The sequence below is a fragment of the Mixophyes fleayi genome, chromosome 1 (genome assembly GCF_038048845.1).
Source record: "Mixophyes fleayi isolate aMixFle1 chromosome 1, aMixFle1.hap1, whole genome shotgun sequence".
Lineage (NCBI taxonomy): Eukaryota > Metazoa > Chordata > Amphibia > Anura > Limnodynastidae > Mixophyes > Mixophyes fleayi.
In genome coordinates, this window is record NC_134402.1 from 326,817,379 (window position 1) to 326,839,123 (window position 21,745).

At 37.0% G+C, this 21,745-nt stretch overlaps 1 protein-coding gene across 5 annotated transcripts in view; it reads left to right on the forward strand.

Moving 5' to 3' along the window:
• Positions 1 to 21,745, forward strand: part of MYO18B (myosin XVIIIB) — a 390,269-nt gene that overhangs the window by 270,961 nt on the left and 97,563 nt on the right. For all 5 annotated transcript variants that reach the window (XM_075214447.1, XM_075214450.1, XM_075214452.1 and 2 more), the window contains 4 exons: positions 10,992 to 11,105; positions 15,700 to 15,816; positions 16,759 to 16,842; positions 20,338 to 20,475. In XM_075214447.1, the coding sequence (XP_075070548.1) occupies positions 10,992 to 11,105; positions 15,700 to 15,816; positions 16,759 to 16,842; positions 20,338 to 20,475 (453 nt within the window). The remainder of the gene's footprint in view (positions 1 to 10,991; positions 11,106 to 15,699; positions 15,817 to 16,758; positions 16,843 to 20,337; positions 20,476 to 21,745) is intronic.

The following is a 21,745-nucleotide window of genomic DNA, read 5'->3' on the forward strand; positions in this document are numbered from 1 at the left end:
CTACTCACTGATGTACTGATCAGTGATAAAATCCTACTCACTGCCCCACCAAGAGAGAGACAAAACTGAAAGATGATTCTCACTGGGTAATCGCCGCTTCCTCTTGATGGTTGTCTGCACTCCCAAAATCAGCACCTAGAAAAAGGGGAGAAGCAAAACAGTCCACCCACAAGGCTGTCTTCTAGGCTGACATGTACCTTCCACACTAGTGATAGCTACAATTACTACAAAACAACAGCACCCTAGTCCTATTAACCGTACCATGTGACCAGATGCTGCACAACTGTTAACTTCTAGAACTAGGTATAGTGTACTGCCCTAACTCAATCCCCAGAGCTCAAACACACTAATCACAGAATACAGACAACAAGGAATAGCAGATACCAAAAACCTACCCTTTAATGAGGGCCTGACTTTTGGACTCTATAAGGGAGAATACTTTCAACAAATACACAATTCAGTAAAGTGACCACCACACAATGGCCCCCTGAATACGGTTCAATGGGGACAGTCTCACAATGACAGGATACCTCCAAACTGCTTCCAGGACTAATGTCAATCTGATCTCCACAGGCCTAGTGCCTGAATTACATGCCCACAGGAGAATCCTGTAATTTAATGTGCTTCCAGGCTAATCTTGCACTTTTAACTGATGCCACAGTCTAATCTTGTAATTAACTGGGGCTATAGGCTAAGCCTGAAATTAAATGGAAACACAGGCTAAGCCATAAGTTACAAATGCGCCCAAGGTGATAAATCCAATAAATATAAACACTCTTTATTATCCAAGGTCTTATGCCCACTACTGCTGTGCATTGGCCTAGTGCCGATTTGTGCCATGCCCTTATACCCAGCCTGCCTAGCAGGGGTACAGGGAGCAGAGTATGGGAGTCATACTGATCTGCTCTGCGCAGGAAACTGACCTCCTTCTCACGTCTCCGTCACTTCCAGACCCTCCAGATGACGATGCCTCTTCTCCCCTTGGTGCTTCTCTTTCCTCTGTCCTCTTTGTGCTCTTGCTTCTTTTCTTCAGTCTTGCTTTCTTCTTCCGATGTCTTCTCTTCTTGACCTGACGATGCTTGCTTCGGAGCTCTGTCCAGGTGCATCTCCGCCGTCATCCGACTGAACTTCTGCCGCACGGGACTGCTAGTCAAGTGCTGCGAAGCGATGATGCTGCAAGCACTGATTGACTAAAAGATGCAAATTGACAGAGGTGAGCCCTGATTGGGTCACCATTCTAACCACTGATTGGCTGGAAGCAAATAACTTCCGAGCACCCCATCATCAGGACCTGGAAGAAAGAAGATGAAATTTTCCTCCGTTGGATCACTGGCAGGGTGAGTGTTATTTTCTTCGCCCTCTTCTCGGGCTCCTGGGGAACACCCTTTCACAGATCTCTACATGTTTATTAGAAAGCATATGTTTTGTGTGTAAAGTTAAATAGTCTTCTCAGACACATATATGTAAATTATTTTTCTCATTATAATATAGTCAAGTTTTTCCTTTATGTAAAAGTCAAATGCAGGTTATGAAAAGCTGTTCTCCCTGTATCAGTGAGCATTATAATTCTTTTGATGCTTCCTCAGCCAGCAATTAACGTTAAGTAGCTGTGAATTTTATTAAACTTTCTAGATTGATTTTATTAAAATGTCTAGGTAACTGCATATCATAAAATATACATAAACATTAATACGTTGAAGAATATAAAAGACTGCACCAGAATTTAGGGTATATATAGGTGATATATGGACTAAAACCTTACAAGCAAAGGGATTATTGATACTTATGCAAATAAGTTCAGATGCTTATAAAATTATATGCACATAAGATAACCCTGCCAGTATTAAAACATATTCCTATGCTTGTAATATGAAGTGAAACTTATATGATGACATCTAGGGAAAAATCTTAGTGGAGATGAAAATATGTAACGGAAGTGATGACATGCACTTCCCTTGTCTGCTCTGTTTGAACACTCCAAGCCCTGTGATCTGTGTGATCTGTGCTATCAGACTATTATCTGTCGTCTCTTCCCTCCTGCTGCCTTCCTTGTCCATAGTTCTCACACCCCTTCTCCCCTGTGCCCTCCCTCTGCCTCTCTCTGCCACATAGTCTTCGGCAGGGGTGAGTCCCACCACCTCTGTGCTGCATTGACAGAGTGGAACATATCTGCTCAAATTATCGTGTGTCACCTTGTATCATGTATTGCTTCTGAGTCTATGGAAATTACTTTGTAAAATAAAAAAAAGTGGTATCCTAAAAGTTTTTTATGCAAGCCCAATCAAAATACATTTTCAGTGACAAAGGGCAAGATGTTTCAATTAAAATGCACAGGCTTGGTACACACTAATTTTTGTTTATTCCATCGCAATCATCTGTGTAAAGTAAACAAGTCTATATAGTAATGAGGACATATCTGTAGGACTTGGCCATGCCCAGGATGTATGATGCACAGTATGGCTGCCATCTATCTCACAGAATCTTCAGTTCCTGAAGAAGTCACTGTAAGAATTATTCCCTTTACAAGATGTACTCTTCTTCTGGGACCCACACATGGATCCTTCCAGCATGTGCACTGGCCTAACTGGTGATAACACACATGATGGCTACACTTGCCATCACCTCTGCTGGCACAACCAGCTACAGGATTATTCATCAAGTATTGGGGTCAAGGCGGTCATTTGCGCATAATATACATCTAGTAATTGGGGAGGTGATCTTTGTGCAGTATGGCTGTTTAATAAAGGGGTTGATCCCTGTGCAATATACTGTATGGCTGTTGATGAGGAATATCATTGTGTATGCCCTCCACAAACATTAATTAAAGGATACGTCCTTGACTTCCTAGGCTAGGAATATAGCTATAAAATTATATCTTTTACTATAATGTACATGCTAAATATTCACTTCTATGTTATAATAAGCCCATACCTTTTCAATAGACCATGCATGTTACGTATACACTTTTCACTGTACAATGATGTAATGGCATGTTAACTGCAAATGTTGGCAGTGGGCTTTGCGCACTGCGCTAAGCTAGCACACTTGTTTTTCTTTTTGACTTTTCTCTTTAAAATTGTACATTTCGCTGTTCCCCCAGTAGTGGGTGTGGCTTAAAAGGAGAGTGTGACCAAGATATAGACGTATGAGTCCCGACTTGCATTTTTCTGAGTCTGGTACCCTTGGTGTACAGGGTTTGGCCTGCTCTGAAGCAACATATGATTTGTGCCTCATATGGAATCGTGGTAAGAATTGGAGAGTACATTATTTTTTACAGTTTCTACTGTACCAGCCAAAATTGATATTGGGAGAGTGACGGCTTTGAGCAGTTGAGCTGTTTGTAAATTGTCATGTGTCACTGATATCCTGCAATGTTGCAGGGTGACAGTCAGAAACTCATAGAGAGTATTTGGTTCCAGTTAATCACATGGACAGTCACTCATGTAGCTCTACCCTTAGTATGTGACTGATGTGTATGGCACTAAAGGGTTTGTTTAATACCATTTTATGTGCAAGGAAGTTATTGTTCAGTTCCGCTTGCTTAAGCTATTATTGATGAATTATGTCCTGAAATCAAAAATCATAGCCATGTGAATGAAAAGGCAGGATATGCATCTAACATGAGGCCACGCATACGGGTGTTTCGTGTTTTTGACACAACTATATCCAATCGTGTATGTTATGTGTGGATTATGTGTATGTTATATGTGCATCACACGTATGTGAAACAATATTTCTGAATTAGATATCTGGAACACAGGTCACATGGCAATGTATGATGCTGAAAAAGAATTAAGAATCCTAAGGTACCTGACATTGGAACCACAGGAGAAGGTTCTACAATGAATCTGTACCGGGTATCTTATGGGTGACAATGGCCAAATAGAAGGGTTGCACTTTGGACTCTGCTTGCTCACATGGACCATGAGTCTATATAGGTTAATCCTTGCTTCTTTGAAATGGTGAACAGAGCAAAATTGGTTGGTGGTCAAGTGTAAAGAGGTAATTGAAGATTTTTTTCTAAATTTCTTTAATTAAAATTGCTATTATTCACACACACAGCATATAAATAATATGGTGTATAGGTCCTCCATTTGTCCGTCTAGTCTATTGAAACATTTATTAAAGGAACATACTTTTCTTGAAGGTTTGTCTGAATGTAGACTGGGTGATAATATGCTTGCCATTAATGACTCCATTGTTTCCTTCCTATAACAATAACCTTTCTCTTTGTTAACATGAATCATGCTGTGTTTCTCAATTGGTCTTTATTTATTTGTTCACACAATAACACTGAAAAATAAATTCTGAAAGATTATAGAGCTCTGAAGACTGATGATGCCCATTCAAACTCCCTTTTTACTTCTGCAGATTCTAATTGAGCAATTTGTCACAATTTGATAAATGCTTATACAATATGCCCAATTTAAAAATAATAATCTAGTATGTAATGATTGTGATAAATTGGGCGGCATGCTCGTACAAAGCCGTAAACAAACACAGACAGTAAAATTAATAAAAAATATAATTGTGGTCTTTGATTTTTTCGGTAAAAGGATGAAGTCTTTGTGAAGTTGAATCATTAATCAGAAGAAAAAAAATTCTATATGTTTTAGAGACATTAATTTATAATATTACCATTTTTAGTTTAATAGTATGGATGAGAGAACAAAAAAGTAGCACCACAGGAAATGTACATTGTAAGAAAAGATCAATTATTTCTTACACATATTTTGTTTTCTAAACAAGTATATATAAGAATGCAGCTTATCAATTCACTAAGAACCTGTGGCTCATGATTATTTGGTAACGTGCCACTGTGATGTCCCAAGCTGAATATTAGGATATAAAATGGTTGCCTCCATTGTGAATAGATGACATGTCCACCTTTAGTAACACTTTTACTGTTCTTTATTAAAGCTAGACCTACTTTAATAACAATAAGAATAAAACAAAATACTTTTTTGTTTTAAATCTGTTGCTCTGAATATTAAAATGTATATTATAAAGTTAGCTAAGTTAGTCAATCAAACATTCCATTTGGGGTAAAAACAAAACAAAAACAATTAGTACTGTTTACATACTTTTTATCAAATGTGAATTCATAAAAATAATATTTTACATTTTGTCAAATATTTTGAATGCAACTTTTTTGTTGTTTTTATACGGAATAAAGATAAAAAAAAATCACTTGCTACAAAGATTGAGCCATTACAGACCCTTATAATAAATACTTGGACACTATTGCACCTCCCACTTTAATAAAACAAATAACAAGTAGGGTATCTGCATACATCATTCAGCAGCTCTTATTACTCCATCCTGCAGCTTGTTAATTATTTAAAAAAGCTTTACCTTCAGTTATGTTTGTTTGTGTTATGTGTAGGAAAGTTATTGTGCAAATATTGTATGTTTTCATGTTCTGTCTTTGTGTAATTAAATTTCTGGGGAAGACAAATCACCATAGTTAATACTTGGAAGTTCTTTTGCTCCCTCCCTCTCCCCAGTTCTTCACCTCTAAACAAATGTACAATGTCTGATCATTTAATGTACTTTTGCCTGCAGGAAAAGGTGAGTGGACCAATTAGAGTTGTGGGTCTTATACGAAAAGACCCCAAGAACAATGGTGGTGCTACAATCGGGCTGTGTTATGGCTGTATTTAGCAGGCACTGTTACAGATTGTGATGAAACAATTATTGTACAAATTGTATATTTCTTTATGGCACAGTTGGGATTATTGTGCCTTTTAACTTTTCCAGTGTTGAGATTGATTAATGCTGGATTCAAAGATTTTATGGATTTTAATACTGTTTTGTTAAAAATAGATAAATGCATAATTTAAATATTCCAATGCATAGAAGAGATAATAAAACAATACCTATAACGATGTGTTAGCTTAGTAGGTAGATTAATTAGTACTGATAAAGAGATAATAGAGAAACAATGATAAATTCAGCAGCTAACAGTTTAGAAACACATACACATCTCATATCTGTGCACTTGCTGTATTCCAAAACTGTTGTTTAGCAAAGATCAACTTTATGGTAGCTTTGTTTATTAACAGAATTTGTAAAAACATGCGTCAAAGATTAGCTATCCAACCAATAATAGCTAGTTAGTAAAATATATAGCACCTTAGGTGAGTTCCGCAAGGTAGATAAGAAAACTGTCACATTTTATGATTTTTTTTTCAGACTTAAATTGATCATAATAAATAATTGCAAGTTTCATTAGGGCTTTTAACAACTGACTTTATTAAGCATTGTGACATATTTATATAGATGTAATTGAGCATAAAGCACTTCTCACATCATCTTTAACAATGTGTGCTGATTGGTATGCACGGAAATCACATACTAACTAACATTTAGTTGAATTCATTATTTTTTTAGAACACTGTGCACACTCCATTTGTTCTTTAAACCCATTCTTATATTTCAGGCTGAATAACATTTCTTTTATGCATCGCTGCATTCTCTGTATGTGCTACTTCAACCTTTTTTTTTATTTAAAGGGACTGTGCATTTTCTGTCCTTATTTGTGGCTAGCACAGGGATAATGTATATGAGAGATATTGTTTTATGTATCCCTCTGCGGTGGCAGTGGTGGAATTATTACAGGTGCAGGGAGTGCATTGGCTCTGGGGCTCAGTAGTTGGGGGTGGGGGTCCGTAGCCACCCCACCACTGCAACAGTGTTAGTTCCACCACTGCCTGCACGCTGCACCCACTATTATCTCCTATCAGCACCGAGCATGAGCAGTAAAGCTAAGAAGCGTGGGGGCCGTGAAGGGATTGGTATCTCTGTGATGTAGCCCCTGCTCAGACGCTTGTGTCTGCCACCACTTTGTCCAGTAGCATTATAACTCACCCCAATTGATGTCACACATTTCCCTGGCTACTAGGACTCCACCAATCTATTGTATTGTGAGTGGGTATTCACATCTTAATAAGTATGACAGGAAAGCTCTGGTAGGAGGTAATTGATTGTGGGGAAGATAAATCTCTGTAATCAGGCTAACTATGGTCATCAATTACACTAGGTGCAGTCTTATAAAAAATACTATTTAAATGCATAAGAAGACAAGGAATGGCTGAGAACTTTCCAATTTTCAATAAACAAAATAGAATATAAAAAGTTGGCTTGAATTTCTACCACAAGTCTTCTACTCCATTATCTGCAGTATATTATCTTACAATGTTGTATTCAGTTAATATTGATTTGATTAAATTAGTCACTATTCTGTTTCTGTCCATTTTCAGACCTTTATATAAAATATTATCTTCCTGAGCTGGGTCGAATCATACAATCACAATTTAAACTGGCAAATAGAGCATATCCTCTTCCTCCCAAGTTGTGATTTCCTATGTTGTTATCAAGCAGCAATTTCATGTGCAAACACCTCTAAAAGTACAAATTTGTTTTAACCCATTGTCTGGTTACCAGATCAGCCATCAGTCCTGAATTATACATTCCATTTGGCGGTGCTCAAAATAGTTCCTGTGCATGCCTACGTAGTAAGACCTGCAGACATGTTAGAGTGCAGCATGTATTATTCATTTGTGTGCAGATTAGCTTGGCCAATCTGTCAACCCTAGAAGTGCATGGTTTTATAACATGTATGACCTGTGTACCTGTGTACTATAATTCTGCTTATCATAATCTATTTATACAGTCAACATTTCCAAACACACTAGTGTTATTTTTTGTAAAGGTAAAGTTGGACACTTTTTACTCAAAAAACATAGACGTAAAGTGCTTCCAAAATAAATACTTATACTTTATTGTATGCAAAACAGCAGGTTTCTTAACAGGGGAGGGTTGAAAAATTTTAGCCCAGGGGGCAAGATTCAATTTAGCAGCCTATTAGGAACATTTTAAAGGAAACAAAAATGCAGGTGACCCAGCCCAAGGTAGCCCATTATCGAACTGGCCCGGGGGGTGCAGATGCCCCCCTGCCCCCCAGCCCAGCCTGTCCCTGTATCTTTATATACCCTGAGACTTTGCATAGTACATAAAATGCATATAGTTGAGTAAGATGCACTTAAAGCATATGATAAACTGTAAGCATATCATGCAGTAGAGAGAGGACAGTAATCATCATCAACTAGATGACTGCCATATTAATGTGCTTTTGTTTCTTTAAATAAATAAATTGAAAAAAAATGTGTCCTACCAGCACCAGTGCCCCACACATACCCCATTTCATCAATTTATTGCTCACCTAATTTTTGAGGGTTAGTGGGGTGCTCTTCTTTCATCCTGTTTGGCACATAGATTCAAAATAAAAACAGGCCTTGACAGTGCTGCAGAGCTCATCCGCCTGGAGCCACGATGAGAATGAGCCTGTAACGGCCTATTGGTTCTATTTATTAAAGTGCAGCTATCTTTTTTGTTCTTTTAATGAGACCAACCCTAGCACAGGATTGGTCATATTATATATAAGTAACATGGATATCTGCCAGCAGTCTAAATTTTAGAATGATAGTTCAGCACCAAAAAAGGACGTGCCATTGTCCTGAATGGCCATGGTTTGGGCTGATCAATGTATGCTTGACATATAAGGGGCACGACATAATTTTTACTGATTTTATAATTGGTAATGCACATGCCAAGCTCATTTGCCAATGAGAGGGCTGGTCTGGACTTTCTCCTTGCCTGTAACACAAAAATCCTCTGTATTCCAGACAACAATTACTTTAAGGATATGCTTGTATAAATATCACACTAGTCTACCATTAGAGTGCTTGACAGAAGCATGTCATTACCTCTTTACTGTATGTTATCTAAAGCAAACGCAATAAGAAAAGTTATAAGTATTAGTGTGTACTATTCATCGTGAGAGTTAGATGAAATGAAATACTGTGATAACCTTCAGATTTTATCATATATTTCTAGCTCTGAGAAACAGAAGGGAATTAGCATTTGCTCAAACTGTCCATCTGTTTGTAAAAAATAATTCATGAAGTCTGTGAACGTGCGTAAAATTAAGTTTCATTTCTTTATGTCTTCTCAGTATGCATCATGTACAGCTGCCACTAGACAAAAACATCTTTGACAGAAAGACTGAGCTGTAGTTTGTAAGGTGTATAGGGCAGGTTTTGTTAAATTGAGTCACAGGCTAAATTGCTGTGCATGGCAATTTAATTTGTTCGTACAAGAACTGACATATAAACCCCTATAGTAGTAGGAGCTGTAGAAAAATAATGATGTGTGTGCTATTTTTAGCTTTTTATTGCTGGTCAAACAGGTATTTTCCAACAGGCCTCACCGGGAGTCATTGCACAAAAGAGCATTATACTGTATGGTGTAGCCACTCAGCAGCTGATAACGCTTAGTGAACACGGCACGCTGCGGGCTCCAGTGTCTGCAAAGATGTTGAAAAGATTTTATTGCATGAAAAGTGCAGCTTGCAGCCATAAGTTTACACAACAATCCAAATCCATATAACCATTCAATTATTTAATTTACATCTGGCAAATGTGAATGTTTCAGCAAAAACTACTGTTTACCTCATTCCAAAATCAATTAAGCAATTGATGCAAGAGAAAAAGTAATAATTTCTGCGTGTTTGCTACATTTATCAGTATACCAGTAAGGTCAGTATCATACTGAACAAGTATTTAAGAAGAGTGTGTGTGTGTATGTATGTATATATATATATATATATATATATATATATATATATATATATATATATATATATATATATATATATATATTATAAATACAGGTGTTTAAAATTAAATAATGTAAAGTCATTTGAAGTCTAAGACACTATACAATGTGGGTTGTTAATGGAGCATGCAGTGTTACTGTACATTGTTTTTTATTTTGTTTTAAAAACACTTTGTTACAGGGTACAGCTATTACAGGGCATAAAAACATAACTAGTTATAACAAGGCATAAAAAGCTAAAAACATAACTAGTAGGCTCAAACTACTTGCTGATTGTGGTATAATAACCAAAGTTGTGCTACTATCTTACACTTTATAATATAAGTTGCTGCTTTTAATTTATGTTTAGTGATTTATAACCATGTTCTCCTCTGTGAGATGCAAGGGTAAAAGGGAATCCAAATGCCCTAGGTACACCACTTTTTGCTTTTACTTTTGTCACTGTAACATATGTTGATGAGAAAGAGCAGGTAAATACAGTGATGTTTGTACGTCTTACCGTGGGTCAGCAGAGGGCAGTATTTGCCCCTCCTTGGAATTAGACAACTGGTCCGATAAGCAACATATTAAGTCACTCACAAATAAATGCTGGGAGTACTATGGCATAGACAGATCAGCTCTTGTAATGTCATTTGGGATTATAACACCTTTTTAGTGCATTAGGACCAATCTTGGGCCTGGGATTTGCACCTTTGATGTTGATTTTCAAAGGGAATGTTGTAGTGTGATGTGATTTATCTCATCTATGAGAATGCAAGTATGTGGACTTTCTTTATCCTCATCCTCATGCTATGTGAAGGGGCATAACAAGGCATTTGTGGGCCCCAAGCCACATTTTGATGGCCCCTGATATATACGATGATCCCCGACTTATGGAGGTGAGGTGTAGCTACCATCATGGGGAATCTTCACCCTACTAGTTCTGCAGAGTTATAGGCAGCACCTGTCTCTCTCCGCCCCACACAAACACAAATTTTACAAAGAGAGAGGACTTTACAAAAACTCCAAAACACACATAGATGGGTCTTTAAGACAGGGAAGGCAACCCCACAGCTTGTAGGCCTTTCAAAGAGCCTTACAATCACACAATATAAATGCTATAATAAAGAGTCATATAAAAATACTCATTTCACTATGAATAATCCCTTAAGGACTGTAAAATAGAAAAAAAATAAGTTTCATTTAAGAATCATGACTGAAAATACAATGCTCGATCTTATCCTGACGTTTTTGATTTACAAAATAACCATTGACAATGAAGTGTATTCACTTTTTCTGCCGCCGGTTCTGACATTATCTTTCTCTGTTTTTAGTTTGAAGAGAGTGAGGCGAGGTACACAGAGTCCCTGAAGTCCCAGAGATCACTGAGCTCAGAGCTGGAAAGTCTACACATGGAGCTAGACAATATTTCCAGAAATAAAAGCATGGTAATTCACATTTCTAGTCCCTGGTCCTATTAGCTGTTTGAAATGGTTGCTTCTCCTCAGACTCATGACTTCATATTACCATTTTATTTATCCATATGCTGTTACTTATTATTGCTTGGAAAGTCTCAAAGAGCGTAGTACAGGCAACATTTATATGATGGCAGACATTCATTTTTTCTGTGTAGTGTTTATTTTGAGACATCATCCAATGTCATAGTCTAACATCCATTTAGATTTAATACTGATGGTGACACCTTAATTCGAAACCTGACTTTGTCAATTATGGTTATCATGTGTTACCCATCAACCCATTTTTTTAAAGTTCAATGATAAATGACACTGATGTTTGACACTGACATCTGGCTCTTGTCAATCATCCTTGTCATTGTTTAGCTTCATCCCTCTTCTTTTATGTCGTTTTTTTTTTTATTGTTTTACTAAAACATTTGACAAACAATAATAGTCATAACACTGTTGTGGAACTATGAATCCCAGGCAAAAAAGCTTCTTTTAGTTATTTATTGGAACGTGACTTTTAATTCATCATTTATAATATGATATAGCTCTGCAGTAGGCATGGGCAATCTTTGGGTCTCCAGCTGTTATATCGCTAGATGATAGGACATACAGAGATTTGTAGTTCCACAAAGTAAAGATGTGTCTTGCCACAAAATTGTCGCACTGCACATGTACACAACTTGCACCTGTATTTAGAGTTGCATGTATCTTGCACGCTTCACTTGGTGAAAATGGCACTAACGTGAAAGTGCAGTACAGTAAGGGTATGCAAATGCAAGTAATGCATGTCCTTTCTGATGTCTCTTATTTTGAGCTACATGGATCTTTATTTTGAGCTACATGGATCTTGAAATACGAGAAGAAAATTTTGCACGTACATAAACTGGGTGCAACTTTTGGAGTTGATGATGATTGTTGCATCTTTACTCCAGAAGTATCCATACACTAGATTTAAGGTTACCTCCTGCCCCTCCGTCTGTCTGTAATACTAAGTCTCATTTTATTGCTGTGTTTTTTCCCAATTATAAAGCGCTATGGAATATGCTGGTGCTTTATAAATAAATGTTAATAAATTAATTTAAGGTTGCACCTTAAGACGTGCATGTCTCAAAATATAGATATGGAAACACAGGTATGTATTTGCTCATGTGCATCTCTAAACCAGACATTTTATTACATAAAGCCCCAGTGCTGCAGTTTTGGAGCAGAGCGACACTATATGTAATATTTTGTTATTAAATATAACGCACCTCTGCTCAAAAATGGGTTTTGGGTCACAGAGGTGTTAGAGAGTGGCACAATACGCTTCTCGGTAATGATTGATCTCTTTACCATGTGTGGGTGCCCTCTCTCTGCTACAGCTCCACTTCTGGGCACAACCCCAGCGAGCGTCTGTGCAAAGCAGCCACGAGAAGACAAATATGGAGAAAATACTAGAATTCTGTCTCTTTTTACTCCATAATTGCTTTACTGCATAAACCCTATAATATATATTGTCAAATCAAATATAAGACAGCAACCATATGCAGCAATGGTATAATGTCAAACCTATATATACCTCTGCCTAGTTTTCCATCCTGAAACATTCCTTTCCTGTTGAACGTGTAGTTTGTTTGTTTTTTCTTTATTTCAAACAGCAATGGAGACTGACTGCTGATATCTGACTTTGTAAGTCTTATTCTAACCCTCAAGATGAGATCACACAACAATTTACACATCTTCCTAGAAACAATATGTGATTGGCTCACACAACTGCTGTCTTGCCCACTGGAAAATCTGTAATTGGTTCAAACTGTCATGTTTCCAGGGTGCAGTACAGTTGTTGTTATCTCATCTTCATCTAATTTGTCTCTGATGTATTAAATGTAAACTATACTCCTATTCCATGTCTTGCTAGGAACAAATTAGCAGGAACTGTTTTTATATAAAAGAAAAACTGGATATACTGCTTTAAAAGTAAAAAGCAAAATATATTTATTATAGTAGGGCCTCTGAAGACAAATTAATTGCAAGCCCAGATTCCTGTCTGCTGAAAGATTCCTCCGTGTCTTGCATTACTCACTGCAAGAACTCTGCTATAAAAAGTAAAAAGCCAGAGACAATTTGTTACTAGCTGTTTATGTGCTGCTTTTGAAACTAGATTTTCAAATATTCTCCTTGCTTAGAATAATGCCAGAAAGCTACACTAGGTGCTTCTTTATGGTAAACACAGACAGAGATGGAATTTGTTTCACTTACACTATAGAGATGATATAAGACAATACATATTGTGTCTAACAGCAGGAATACTATTTGAGTCCCTGAGGAAAGATGAAAGGGAGCCAGCTTGCCAGCTTCCTACGTAACAATATGTATGTTTAAATAAAGATTGTTGATGATGCTGTCCATTCTGTCTTCAGCTCTCAGTGCATTACTACTGTGGGGTGTTCCATACATGTACCGTTGGTTTTGACTGCTTTAAAGCAGACCTTCCATATATGAATGGTGGCTAAGTGGTTAGCACTTCTGCCTCACAGCACTAGGGTCATAAGTTCAATTCCCGACCATGGCCTTATCTGTGTGGAGTTTGTATGTTCTCCCCTTGTTTGCGTGGGTTTCCTCCGGGGTGCTCCGGTTTCCTCCCACACTCCAAAAAACATACTGGTAGGTTAATTGCCTGCTAACAAATTGACCCTAGTCTGTGTGTCTGTCTGTCTGTGTGTGTATATTAGGGAATTCAGACTGTAAGCACCAATGGGGCAGGGACTGATGTGAGTGAGTTCTCTGTACAGCGCTGCGGAATTAGTGGCGCTATATAAATAAATGGTGATGATGATAAGGATATAAAGAGATACTGTAGATTAAGTAAACAAATAATGTACGGCTGATTATCCTGACAATAGGAATTCCTCTAAGAGAATTAAAAAAAAGAACTATGATTCATGTTTTACCCACATCTCATTCTATAATGTGCTACTTAGCAACTAAAGTTATCAATAGAAAAAAGTGACATAATATAATGACGTTGTGTCCAGCTCTGCCCAACAATTTTCTGCGGTGTAGTCACTAGTACACAAATCTGCAATATAAGTTAGTCATTGTCAGCAATTATCAATAATACCGTAAATAAAGGAAGCTTAATATTACTTAAATGTAATATGCTCTAGTTAGCTTTTATGCCTTATGGTGCATAAAGCTATTATAGTCTATCCACACCATTTACTTTCACTACTTATAGCAGGGTTGTCATTAGAAATGTTATCACTGTAAGAACTCATTAAAGAGAGTAAACAATTTTTAGGTTACACCAGATTTTAATAAAGCCCCTTGTTTCCATCTTCTATATATTCTTCTTCTTCTTTTTGTAATCTCCCCCTGCCATCTCATTTAACCCTTGTCCTAGATGTACATAGGTTGATGGCAAACAGACAAACATTGAGTTGTATGCATAGGGTTGTACAGTTACACAAGTATAAATTAATGCGTCAATCAATGGCGTATTTCATGCTGCAAATTATTTAAAATGTTTAATACTGCAAAGATATCACAAATTATCTTTTTATTTATTTATTCAGTTATGTTTTATTAGAGAGAATATTTCAGTGAGTAACAAAATACAAAAATGTACATTACTGAGATAAAGTGCAAATCAATAAAGTTTACCAATATAGTTTTACATTGTCTTCATCATCATCATAATTTATTTATATAGCGCCACTAATTCTGCAGCGCTGTACAGAGAACTCACTCACATCAGTCCCTGCCCCATTGGGGCTTACAGTCTAAATTCCCTAACATATACACACACATACACAGACTAGGGTCAATTTGTTAGCAGCCAATTAACCTACCAGTAGGTTTTTGGAGTGTGGGAGGAAACTGGAGTACCCGGAGGAAACCCACGCAAACACGGGGAGAACATACAAACTCCTTACAGATAAGGCCATGGTCGGGAATTGAACTCATGACCCCAGTGCTGTAAGGTAGAAGTGCTAACCACTATGCCACCGTGTATATTGTAAATTATCTACCACTGTGGTGGTATTCGCTAATAAATGAGAATAGCAACAATCACAAATTTTAATATTATTGTTATGATTCTTATTAGTAACACTTATATAGCTCTAAATACTCTCAGCGCTTTACAATAATTTAATTTACAGTTCAGAGCACATCACTATAACCATTTGAAACCCGGGATGGTCAGGTTTCAGTTTTCCAGGTTCTGTTGAATGATGAAAATAGGAATCAAAATATCGATGCACACACCCTATGAGGCACATTGCCACCTCCATATAGATTACATATCAGTGTTCATTGGATAAATCTCTTTATTGTAGAGGGATAAAGGAACTACCTCTCCCACAATGTTGTTTAAACATCATAGAAAAAGTAGTTCCGCAGGAAGGAATGTTCTGAAAAGATTAAGACAATGTAATGTTATTTGCTGCTTTTAGATAATTTAGCACAGTTAAGGAATGATAAAACTAGTAGACGCATTCAATGGATTTGCTATTCATTCTTTTTAATCCCTAAATGTGACATTACAGAAACACATATTACTATCACAGACAGTTTTTTCTCTCCTCTTTTTCAGGCTGATGAACAATTGTTCCAGCTGCAGCATGAGAAAGCTGATCTTTTGAAAAGGATCGATGAGGATCAAGAAGACCTGAATGAGCTTATGAAGAAGCACAAAGCTCTCATTGCCCAGGTAGGGAGACAAAACACACAACAAAGCTTTCCACAGCTTCCTGTCAATGCAGAGGACACACATTAAAATCACATTTTGCTTGAAAAGAAAGTGCAATTTATTCAGGGACAAGTTTCTGGATTAATATTTCTCACCTCATAAGGATCACAAATGAACACTGTGACATTAGGTTGACTACAAAGGTTTCCTTTGTCACACTGCAGTGTAAGGTGGAACAGAGCAATCCAAATCTATCTGACGGGCATGTTCCAGCCTTGATTCTGCTGATTCCTGACTAAGGAGTCATGTCTATGTTTACTTTCATATATTCCTGTATTTCAGTATATTGTACATCAGAAGCCATCATATATACATTGTCTCATTTACTTCCAATTATAGTTATGCCCTTAATTGCAGCCTGCGCAAAAATATCACCACACCATTATGAACAAAAAATAATTTAAACTGATATTCTTCAGGTTAAAATGTTCTAATTTATCATTGATACAAAAAGGGTTAACACACTTCATGATGGTTGCGTGGACATTTAATAAAAGGATAGATGAGTTTAATCATGTGAAATGGGAGATCCCAGCTCTGCAGGTGTTGGTTGAACTGCAACTCTCAGAGGGCTTTTCACCAGTTCATCTTACTTGATTAGATTAGGCTGATATTATGTAATGGTCATATACAGTTAGGTGGAGGTCATAGTCATGGACTCTTCCACCTAGGCCTAGAGACTTTGGTTTTAAACAGGATTATGTATTGGGTAGATATGAATTTAATCTTTTGTCCTCTTAGTTGAACATTAATCCAGCTAGACTGGGACCTGGACAGCGCAGAATGACCATGCTGGGTGCACAATTGCTAACTAATAGGGTGCATTATGAAACTATTGAAAAGACCTGCTTGTTGCGTATAAAACTTGAATAGCATTAATCACTTTTTCCTTTTGTTAATTAGTCTGCAACAGATATTGCACATATTCGGGAACTACAGTCTAAGCTAGAAGATACTCAGAAAGAGAAGCAGAGTCTTCATGAGAAGGTGAGATTGTCTGATACTGTACATATAATATTGTAGGCGGTTTTTATTTATGGTTAATTATAGGATTTCTATAGAATAGTATCTGAGCACACCCAAGATGGCTGCCTTACAATCTGCAACAATGTAAAGTGTTTAGAATCCTGTTAGAAGAAAGGCGCTGTATATAAAGAATTATAATTATTATTATGGTGATTAATGTTGTTTTCTAAGGGGAACTGCATAAACCATTTAATTGCATATGACTCAAAGTATTTTGGGCTTAAGACAAGTGGCTTCAAATGCCAGACACACTGTAACGTGATTTGTATGATCTATCACTTTGATGAACAATATTGGCTACACCCACATGAATAGTCATCTCACTGTGATGGAATATATTGATAGTTTAATTAATTAGAACTGTTTAGATGGGATCAGTTCTTTGACAAAGCTTTATGTGCGAGATCAGGACACAATATTTCTTCCAAAAATTAAGCGCAATTTCAGCATAGCTAAATCTGTAAGAACCCAAAAAGTTTGTGAAGTTATATATATATATATCCATACACACCATGTGTTTGATGAGCATTTGCTTAAATAACAAGTAATGCTACTATTTGAAATTGATATAGATGGCAAGAGCGTGTTACTCTTTCCACCCATAGCACCAGGTTGTCATGATAGAAGGGGAAAGGCTTCTCCAGCAGAGTGTGACTGATAGACTTTCAGACTTTAATACCAGTATCAGATCTCATTAGGACATTGTCCTAAAGATATGTTCCATAGCTACAGCTGTCTGTAATAGGGAGTTTAATGTCTATAAATTCTTACTTTTAATAAATCTGCAGTGAAAGGACACGGTAAAACTGGGTAATGTTTCATAGATGGAAATTTACGTTTTGGGCTTTAGTGGTGCTTCAAGCCTGCATTTACCGAAATACAGAAGCCAAGTTATAATTTGCAGATGATAAGGGTTTCCCTCTATAAGGGTCATATTTAAGACGCACCGTATAATATAAAAGATAGTTTTCAACCTTCATCATTCAGTCCTCATAGATTAGGATTGAACTATCTTTCATATTTATTAAGCAACCTTCACACGAACAGCAGTTCCGAAAAATTTTTTGAAGCAGAGCTGTCAGCAGTGAAAGTTTTCAGTTATTAACAAGTGAAAAAAGCGAAAACAATTTAATTTAGTTCATTGGTAAATAACGTTACTGAGCAGTGCCCATACACTGTTATGGGGACTGCTCCTTAAAACAAAGACAGATGCAAAGCAGCAGATATCGCGATGCTGTGATTCATAAATCTGATTTTATTTTTTGCAGTAAATCCTTGAAAACCTCAGTTTTTGGGGATTTAACAGAGAATTTGTGAATATGATAAATAGGACCTTAAGAGACTTATCCACTAAAATTTACATTCGGATCTTAATAAATAGCAATATAATATGGTATTATAGTCAAACTTTCTTCTTTGCTTTATAAAAAAAACTTGAATGGGGACGTTGTTATAGCAGAAGTTTTGTTCCTTTGCTATAACTCAAGTGATTACTGCCACAATCTGTTATTATTTCTTTGTAATCAGTGTAACCTGCAATTATAATCACTGGTCACTGGAATCACAGGTTGGCTGTTGAAAGGAAAATAATTTATTCTGGTTCTTCTCCATTCTTGTTCCCTCTGTTTTGTTGTTGAGAGAGACCAAAAGCAGGATCACTACTCTATTTGTAATATACATTAATCTACAGCTTCGTACATCTCTACCTGGTTTAGCATCCTATATAGTACAATTCAGCTAATTCCTTGGATGTTTGGATATGCCCAGTGTTAAGGTACATGTTATTGCTCTTGGTTGTAATAGCAGGGGCACACGCAGGATTTTTAAGGGGGGTTTCCTCCCCGAAAAAAGAAGCATCCGCGGCGGTGCTGTACAGTACAGTGCTGCTATGTAGGGGCACTGTTTAGCCCTTGATCTTCGGGGAGGGGTTTCTGGAGAACCAGAACCCCCCCTGCGTATGCCCCTGAATAGGTGCTGTTTAAGAAATATAATAATGTGCCCCTATTACAAATGATAAAGATCCGAGAAGTTATTGAAGAGTTATGTGGTTGGATGTGTTAAAAAATAAGCTAACAGGTGATTTTAAATATGTTATTCCTTATAATACACAAATGTTCCTAATGGCTGCTGTGACCCAATATACTGCTGCTTATTTACAATAACAGACCTTATAGGAACGTAGAGGTAGCAATCCAGAGGAGCCATGGGTCATGTTTTCCTGTATGTTAGTGACCTGACACTTTATGGAGAATTCTGCTTGTGTGGATAGTGAAGCAATGTAAGCAGCATCCACATAGTGACAAATTGTGCACTAAATGCTGCTCCGAAGAAAGCTCTATCCATCTCTCAGTGCTGCCCATGATGTGTAACAAGAGTTGCAGGGGGGGCAATAGTTTTCCACCCCACCTTGCTAACCCTCCACTTGGCAACATTAGTCTCTGATTCATATATGGGTTGATATATTCCTTATTGTAAATTCTAAGGGTACCATTCACCAAATAGTTGGAAATGACCATATAAAGGCACAAGGCTGCAGTCCAAATGCTTTTATACTTGAAAATGTGAAGTGACCTCTGATATCGTGATAATTTACAGTCCGCTGTAGTTTTTTATTATAATTAACAGGTTTTCCTAATGAACACTGAAGGGAGCTCACTGATTATAAGCAATGACATCAGAACTCCGTTTCTACAAATATAATTTATAGGAGTTCAGAAAATACTAAATAAAGCCTCACTTACTTATAATAATAACTGTTATACTTTTTATTATTCATTATTTATCACGCACCAACATATTCTACAGGACTTTGCAGTTTGGGAATCACAAACTATAAACATTATTGTAACAAGGTATAGAAGTCACTGCTCCAGTTACTTACAATTTATATATCATCATCATAATAATTTTACTTTTGATTAAAAAAGACTAAACTTTACAATAATTTAACAGTTTTTTTGGACTCCTTTGTATACTTTTGAGTTTAATTCTCAAAATTGTGTTTTTGTTTTGTTTTTTACTATGTTGGAAGAGAGATTCCTAAATTTATTGTCCTATAATTGTGAGTAACTGATTATGCTGCATTATCTTCTCTGCTCTGCTAATTCTCAGACTACCTTCATAAACAGGACTCTGGCCAATTATGCTACTTAATAAAGTCTAGAACCGTGTCTATCATTTTTATTGCTGAATATATTTTCTGCTGTGACACAACAGCTTCAAAGAACGAACTGTTAAATACATCCCAAAGAACAACTCTGTATAGCATGTATGTTGCTATTGGTTTGAAGCTTTGTATCTCACCAAGAAGCCGTTAAGCCGATTGTAATGCTAAAATATAACTACATAATTCTAAAAACGTAACTGAAGAAAAAGGTAATTGCTGAGACTGATTTAGAAATGCTATTATGGAGGTTGTTTCTGCTCATTAACTTATTAATGTTTTTGTGGAAACAGCTTCAGACGGCACAGAGTCGCGTTGACTATTTGGAACAGTCTATGGTGGAGCGTTCCATTGTGAGTCGGCAAGAGTCAATGATTTGTGATATGGAAAACAAGCTGGAGTTTCAGAGGGCGCAGATTAAAAGATTTGAGGTGAGTTGTCAGCCTGTTGGCCTTGCCTTGATATATTTAGTTTCCAATTTCTTTCTCTACTATTCTCCATAACAGAAGTAAAACAAAATATATATGATATAGAATGTTGTGAGTTATTCATCATTCATTCAAATTAATCTTATAAACATGGGGCTGAAAAAATAGAAATAAACGGTAAAAAAAGACAACTAACTACTAGACAACAAACAATACCTGCAAGGGAAAAAAAGAAGGGATTCCAATATTACCCTTGATAATAAATAGAAGAGTACTGGTTTAAATTAGAGATGCCCGAACATAGGGGATCCGAGTAGGCTCGCGAACCTGCTCGGTACTTTTGCGCGTCCTCGGATCTGAATCGAGGCAAAACACCATTGTTGTGTTGTCAGATTTCGCAGGTTTTGGATTCCATAAGTACCTCCCTCCCCAGGAGATCCAGCACCATTGCTCACACAGAACCATGGGTAGCAGTGTTCTTGTCACTCTCCATTCTCCAGTGACATTGCTCACACAGAAACAAGAGGGGTAGCAGTGTTCTTGTCACTCTCCAGTGCCATTGCTCAGTGCCATTGCTCATACAGAAACAAGAGGGGTAGCAGTGTTCTTGTCACTCTCCAGTGCCATTGCTCAGTGCCATTGCTCACACAGAAACAGGGGTAGCAGTGTTCTTGTCACTCTCCAGTGCCATTGCTCAGTGCCATTGCTCATACAGAAACAGGAGGGGTAGCAGTGTTCTTGTGACTTGACAAAAATTGACTGGAAATGACTGGAAATTAATGTTATTGAGGTTAATAATAATGTAGGAACAATAAAGAGCCAAATTATGTGATTTTTTTTTAAAAAAAATAGGGATTTTAGAAAAAAAATAGGGATCCAAAACCAAAACACACGACGGCGGTTTTGCCAAAATCAAAACACGAAGTTAATCCAGATCCAAAACCAACATCTCTAGTTTAAATGGCTTGGAAGCAGAGGTGTAGCATGAAGCCTTGGTGCCAGAAGTAAGCACATGCTAAGCCCCCCCTCCCTTCCCATAACAAAATCAGTCCTAAGTAATGTCTTTAATAATGCACTTAGATACTGTTTCCAATTCAGTTTGTGGCAGTTCCTTTAAGAAAGAAAAAACAATAAAAATGTTGCTTGGGTAAACTAAACAATAAAATTATTTCTGACAAGGCTGAAGGAACGTAAAAATATGTTAAAATGGTGGAGCCTCCATAAGTGGAAATTTGTCACAGACATTTGGTAGGAATAGGGCTAAAAGCACAAA